We start from the raw sequence: 6,565 nt of genomic DNA, 5'->3' as shown, positions 1-6,565 counted from the left end.
ACTCGGCGAGGCCTACAGGGCCGTGTCACGCTCACGCCTTGTCCTCCCCCCTCTCATCAGTCATCTCCTCCCCCTCTCATCCGAGCCTTTCTTCCTCCGCCTCCCCTTCACCCCCCATCTCGCCATACACTTCTCCACTCCTCCTCTGATCACCAGCCGCCCCCGCCTCCGCCTGGATCCCCTCCGATCCAATCCGGTACGTGCGTCGATCCATCACCTGATTCCCCCGTCGGCCTGTACCAGATCGGATCAAGGCCTCATGACCATCTGATCTTATGACTCGGCCCATAGGATTTTATTTTTTTTTCGTTGGTTGTTGATTCGTCCAAAGCTTCATGATTCTCACAATACCTTTTTTCTGAATTTTCCAGGTTTTTTCCTTGATTCGGTGGGTAGCAACCTGGTCAGCCCAATCCATCTGTGAAGAATTTTTTCGTATTTTCGTTTGTGTCGCATCGTTTCTGCGAAGGATTTCCTTTTCGTTTGGGGGTAATAAGGCAGCGTCCTTGATGTCTACTGTCGCGACCCCGCCGCCGCCATCGGCGGCGCAAGAGAAGGCCGCCAGCCGGAATAAGCGCAAGTACCGTGCCGAGCCACCATCCGCCGAGTTGGGCCCATTCGGGCTGGAGTACCCACTGACGGCGGACTGCGTGGGATTCGAGTTTATGTCGCCCGAGAAGGCTGCAGCTGCTGCTGAGGGTGTCAGCCTTGACCTCCTGCAGAACTCATGCGAAAACTGCAAGGATGTCCACCCTACTGCGGAGGAGTTATTGGAGTGCCAGCGATATGTAAATTGGAGTGACCCAAATGAGACGCAGCTGGAAGAGATCCTTCTCAAGAGTCTGGACACCACCTTTGACAATGCTGTGAGTCTGATCACCACAATGGGCTACTCTGAGGCGGCCGCACGGGCCGCTGTTGTGCGGACAGCTGCACAATACAATTGGAGGGAGAGCCTTGCTGGGTTTGGAGAGGCGGCGGTTGAGGTTCTAAAGACGGAAGGGGACATGTTGCCAAGGGAGGGTGCCTCTGTTGAAGACATGAGGAAGATTGAGCAGGCTGTGCTTGGTAGTATGGTCGCGTTGGTAAATGAGGCTCAGCCATTCTACACCACAGGGGATGTAATGTTTTGCTTGCTTATGTCGGACATGAACGTGGCAAATGCCTGTGCCATGGACTACAGTACTTCTTCCCTCCCAGCTGTGGCTGCTCAAGTTATTGCCCAACCCGTTGCGGGAAACTATGAACCTGGTTCAGGTTCAAATTTGTCAGTTTCTATTACCAACCCGCAGACTGGCGTTACTTTCCGTGGAAAACTTACACCAGTGCCACCTGGCTCTTATGGTGCTGTAAAAGCTGATTCATCAATGGCACCAGCAAGCCTGAATGTATCAAGTAGCAAACCCTCGGTATCGGGCAAGACTCAGTGTGTGATCCCAAATATTGAGACAAAAGAACACCCTGTTTCTACACGTGATCATTCAGAGGACCAACCATTTGTTGCTGCTGCGACACAATCTTTGAAAAATGACAAGCCATCCCCAAGCAAGAGGGGGGGCTCCAAGAGGGACTCCTTGCATCGGCAGAAGTTGACAAGCTTTGATAAAAGTTCCCGAGCATTAGGTTCCAAAGGCTCTCTTAGGTCTGGCAAGCATAGCTCTTCGGCCAGTGCAGTATTGGAGAGGAAGTGCAGGTCATTTTCAGATTCTACTAGTAGCAACTTGAAGGGCTCATCAAGAGTTGCTAAAGGGTTTGCTGCAAGCATATCTGGATCAGAAGTATCAGTTGACCTTTCCTTTACTGGTACCCTTTCCCCTTCTCCATCATTTGATGCCAAGGTAGTTAGTAACTCAAACCCAGCACCTGCTGCTAGCACAGATCTTTCATTGTCATTGCCCTCCTCAAGTGATAGTTTGAATCATGATTCCAATACTGAGGGAGTGGACTCTAGTAGCAAAATTAATTTTTCATATGATGAAGAACAGAAGGTCTGGATCCCACAAGATAAAAAGGATGCAATTGTCTTGATTCTTGTCCAGAGGCAGAAAGATCTGCAAGCACATATGCATGACTGGACAGACTGGGCTCAGCAGAAAGTGATGCAGGTCGCACACCGACTTGCAAAGGAGAAGGATGAACTTCAGTCACTCAGGAAAGAGAAGGAAGAGGCAGACCGCCTGCAAGAAGAGAGACACCATTTGGAAGAGAGTACTCGGAAAAAGCTTCTAGAGATGGAGTCTGCAATTTCTAGAGCAAATGCTCAGCTGGAGAAGGCAGAAGCTTCTGCTCGCAGACGTGAGGTTGAGAATGCACAACTCACGTTACAGATGGAAGCTGCAAAGCGACATGCAGCAGAGTCAGCAACAAATATTTCAGAGCTTTTAAAGAAGGATGAAAACAGTCGTAAAAGGTCTCAGCGTTGGGAATCTGACAGAGCCCTGTTACAAGAGGACCTTGCAGCACAAAAGAGCAAGTTATCTCGGGTTCAAGAACAACTTCAGCATGCTAAAGAGCTAAAGGATCAAGTGCAGGTACTAACTGTTCAATTTTTACCTCGTTGTAAGTTGTAACCTTATTTTAATTGGAAGCTAAAATAGTATAATCATATGACCTATGCTCTTTTTTTTAAAATTATATTCATATGGTTCATCAAATTTCTTTACTGCTATTGTACTTGACTCTATTAGGCTGTGTGCATGAATAGAATAGCTGGGCCAGTTCTTTCCCTTAGAAATACTAAATTCAGTAAATATGATGTAAGGTATCACTGAGAAACTTGTAAGGTATACTAAAAATATCTCACTATTTGTTGTGTGATGTGATTATACTGTTTACCAACACTCAACTATATTCCGTAGTAGATAATGATGTTTTGTGGCTTGTTTATAGCATGTACACGTTGTGATTGTGTTAGTAAGGTTTCATTTCACTCCTTTTTTTTTTCCTGTGTTCTCACAACTGAAGGGACTGGGGGTGTTGAGAAAGTTACGGAATAAATGGTAGATAACTGGCTGTCTTAGCTATGACTGCTCTAAGCATACTTAGTATTTCATGAGTAAGCTGCAAACTTTTGTATGCAGAAGTTTCTGGAAAAAGTTTGGAGCTTTATATGGTATCTGCACTTAATTACTGGCTACTTATCAACTGTTTACAGCATTAGATAAAGTTGAGACAATATTTGCTTATTTGACTATTTGATATGATATCTGGTAAATTTCATAGTTTAAACAAGTGAAACTACATCATTGTCTCCATTCCATAGCACCTCTATGGTTTCTCTGACCATTTGTCGAGTTTGGCATGTAATGGAAACCTTATATCTCAATCTTTCAGAAGTTGGGATGGAAATTACGAAGATACAGAAAATAACTCGGTACTTTTTTAGACTAGCATGTCAAGGCAGTGAATACTAGTAGAGAAGCTCGCTTAGCGACTGCTTCTAAACCTGGCTTGAGGTGTTCTATACTTCTATACCATCCTTTTACAAGGTTCGTTAATGGCCAATATTGTTATTCCTTCTAGAGACTTAAAAAAAACAGTACATGTGTGCTGATTGTGCCTCATGGATTTCTCTTTTTAAATTCAATTCGATTTGATTGTGCTTCATGGATTTCTCTTTCTAAATTCAATTTGAATTGATTGTGCTTGCCATGTTGAGTTGAGCGATGATTAATCCTGTGTATACCACTTGTATAAAGTCTTGTTAGTGTTATAAGCTTGCTACTTGCTATATCTACTTGGTTCGGTTTAATTCGATTCCCTCAACCTCACCTATTTAGTATTTACTTATAACCTGCCTTCACTACATATCATCACATCTTTGGTCTTTATGATTTCGAATACTTGCAGGCAAGGTGGAAACAAGAGGAGGCTGGAAAGGTTGAGGCAATTGCGCTTGTAACCTCAGAGAGGAAAGAGAGGGAGCAAATTGAGACCTCCATGAGGTCAGAAGAGAATTTGCTGCATCTTAAAGCAGCGAATGACGCACAAAGATACAAGAGTGAGATCCGTGCTCTTGAGCAGCATATTGCACAACTGAAGGTGTCCTTGGACTCTTTGAAGGTTGCTGCCCCCAAGTGGGGAACTGACAATAAAACCTATGCATTGCATCTTTCTGAAGGGAGAAAGAACAGCAATGCCCAAATTTTGTCCAACATAGCAGTACCCCAAGATCTCGATTTTGATGATATACAGCGCGATCGGGAGTGCGTCATGTGCTTGAGTGAGGAGATGTCCGTGGTGTTCCTCCCTTGCGCCCACCAGGTCGTCTGTGTCAAATGCAGTGACCTCCATGAGAAGCAAGGGATGAAGGAATGCCCTTCATGCCGGACCCCCATCCAGCGCAGGGTGTGCGCCCGCCCCGCCGGTTTCTAGATTTCACATATACCATTTGGATTTTACTTTTTTTTGTTTCACCTTGATTGCTCAGCTTGAGTTGATGGAAGATTGGAGAGAATAATAATGAGGGGTGAGTGGTGAAACTTTGACAATAATACTTCGTTAAACATCAAACAAGCCCCAGTGGACAGTGGGTACTGGTTGGGTTTGTTATATGGATATACCGGCCGCTTCTGAATGCTTTGGTTTTGCTGCACTCTGGTTCTAAGTCCTGTACTGTTTGGTAAAAATGTCGGTTCGTGTGATGCTTGGCAGGCAACCTGTTAATCGATGTTGTTATGCCCGGTTGCATTCATCTCTAGCTATTGAAGTCCTAAACGAAGTGAGCTTCACCGTCTCTGGATGTCAGTTCTCACGGTGCCCGGGAGTTCCAGTTCTATGATGCGACAGTGGTCTGATTGCAAGCAGTGTAGGCGAAATTTAGACAGAACCTTGTGACTTGTTTAACATTAGAGTTTGTACTATGTGTAAATAGGTCACGAAAATACAAAATGGGACTGATCTAACATTGGGGGAAAAAGTCAGTGGAGAACAGTTCTCATGAAGCAATCGTGGGGGACTGTTGCTTAAATTTAGGATGAATAGTTAAAAATAAAAACTATAAATCTCTTGTGCGTTGCATGTGTATGCGTGGACACGTCTCGCAAGTTCATGGTAGGTGTCTACAGTTGCTCCACAAGGACCACTCAAGATCACCTATGTGACAACTTGTGAAATTAACGTCGATGCCATGTTTAGAGTTGGGCATGTTTATTAGGGCAGTTCTAAAGAGAACCGTTTATATAGAGTTAAATGATAAGATGGCTAAACAAAAAAAAAAAAAAACTGGTGTGGCAATCCAATTAATAAAGAAAGAGAGAAAAACTAGTGGAAACAGGTTTTCAACTGAAAACATTTTTCATGTTGGAAGGAAACAAGCCGTTTCTTTCAAGGCCAGTCTTAGTGGCCCGTTTCAATACACTGTTTCCAAAACAAATTCGCTGACAGAGCATCAATGAAACGAATAATGAAACAACCTCCATAATGCATGAGTTTCACCTTGACGTTTCCTAGGATGGGCAAAGCATTTAATTACTGTAAAATGATTGGATCACATGCAAGATGGTGAAATGATTTAGCCCTCAGTGGAGATTTCATCCCGTTTCACCGTGTGGGAAACAACGCCCGCGGGGTTTCACCATGGTGAAACTACTTCCTTCTCTCTCATCTTCGTTTCATGCAAAAAGTGTAGTTTTGCTGACATGACGCTTTAATAAATGTGCATGACATCCTGGTGAAACCTCCACTGAGACTGGCCTTGCTTTAGGTGGTTCCGGCAATGGGAGTTATGTGCCTATATATATGGCGTTGCTTGCCAATGTCGCTCGACTGCATGCGCTATACCGTCGTTGTCTATTGCAGTTTGATAATTCGGGGACCAGGATGAAACCTCAACAATAGTTTAGGGACTGGCCATGTAATTTATTTAAAATTTACCTGTATAAGTTAGTAATTTTATTATATGAAGTTACGCTAGAAAATTTATGTTGAAAAATTTTTATGCTAAATTTGTCCACTTGTAGTTATAAACAAATGTTGGTTACAAAGGTTATATAGAAAAGTGAAATTATTATCATAAGTTTCGTTTGCTGATAGTTATCAACAAAGCCTTGGTGAATAATAGAGTTGTACTCTGGTCTCTGTATAAGAGAATATCTATGTGTTATATATTGTGCCCTGTGTATATATAACACTGTTCGATGAAAAAAAAATCAACTTGTATGCGAGTGTCTGCATTTGTAACTGGGTCTCACAAAAAAGAGAGAGGTGTCTACGAGGCCTAAATTGAAATACTCTGTTCATCCCAAATCCTAAATTATAAGACGTTTGACCTTTTTATACTAAGTTTGATCACTCGTCTTATCAAAAAAATTGCGTAAAATATCACTTCTTTTGTCGTAGCTTGGTTTATTAATAAAAGTTCTTCATAAATAACTTAATTTTGACTATGTTTGCATAAATTTTTGAATAAGACAAGTGGTTAAATTTAGAGTAAAAAAGATCGAACGTCTTATTATAATTTAGGGTGGAAGGAGTATTTGGGAAATGTCAAATAATTTACGTCTTGTTTAGTTCACCCTGAAAACCAAAAAGAAGTTTTCAAGGTTTCCTGTCACATCGAATCTTG

General features: G+C 42.8%; 1 protein-coding gene across 1 annotated transcript; it reads left to right on the top strand.

Annotated features, from left to right (window-relative positions):
* On the top strand, positions 1-4,594 carry LOC8077241 (putative E3 ubiquitin-protein ligase RF298). Its single transcript, XM_002462767.2, has 3 exons — positions 1-196; positions 372-2,531; positions 3,850-4,594. The coding sequence occupies exons 2-3, from the start codon at positions 510-512 to the stop codon at positions 4,372-4,374; spliced, it is 2,547 nt and encodes an 848-aa protein (XP_002462812.1). The 5' UTR covers positions 1-196; positions 372-509; the 3' UTR covers positions 4,375-4,594.

This window comes from Sorghum bicolor, chromosome 2 (genome assembly GCF_000003195.3).
Source record: "Sorghum bicolor cultivar BTx623 chromosome 2, Sorghum_bicolor_NCBIv3, whole genome shotgun sequence".
In the NCBI taxonomy this organism is placed as follows: Eukaryota; Viridiplantae; Streptophyta; class Magnoliopsida; order Poales; family Poaceae; genus Sorghum; species Sorghum bicolor.
This window is presented reverse-complemented; position numbering and strand designations above follow the sequence as displayed.

What these genes read in the sequence shown, in the direction of transcription:
- LOC8077241 (XM_002462767.2), top strand. Translation starts at nt 510, where the DNA reads ATGTCTACTGTCGCGACCCCGCCGCCGCCATCGGCGGCGCAAGAGAAG. An exon ending in AGCTAAAGGATCAAGTGCAG is followed by an intron (nt 2,532 to 3,849) that starts GTACTAACTGTT and finishes GAATACTTGCAG; the next exon opens with GCAAGGTGGAAACAAGAGGA.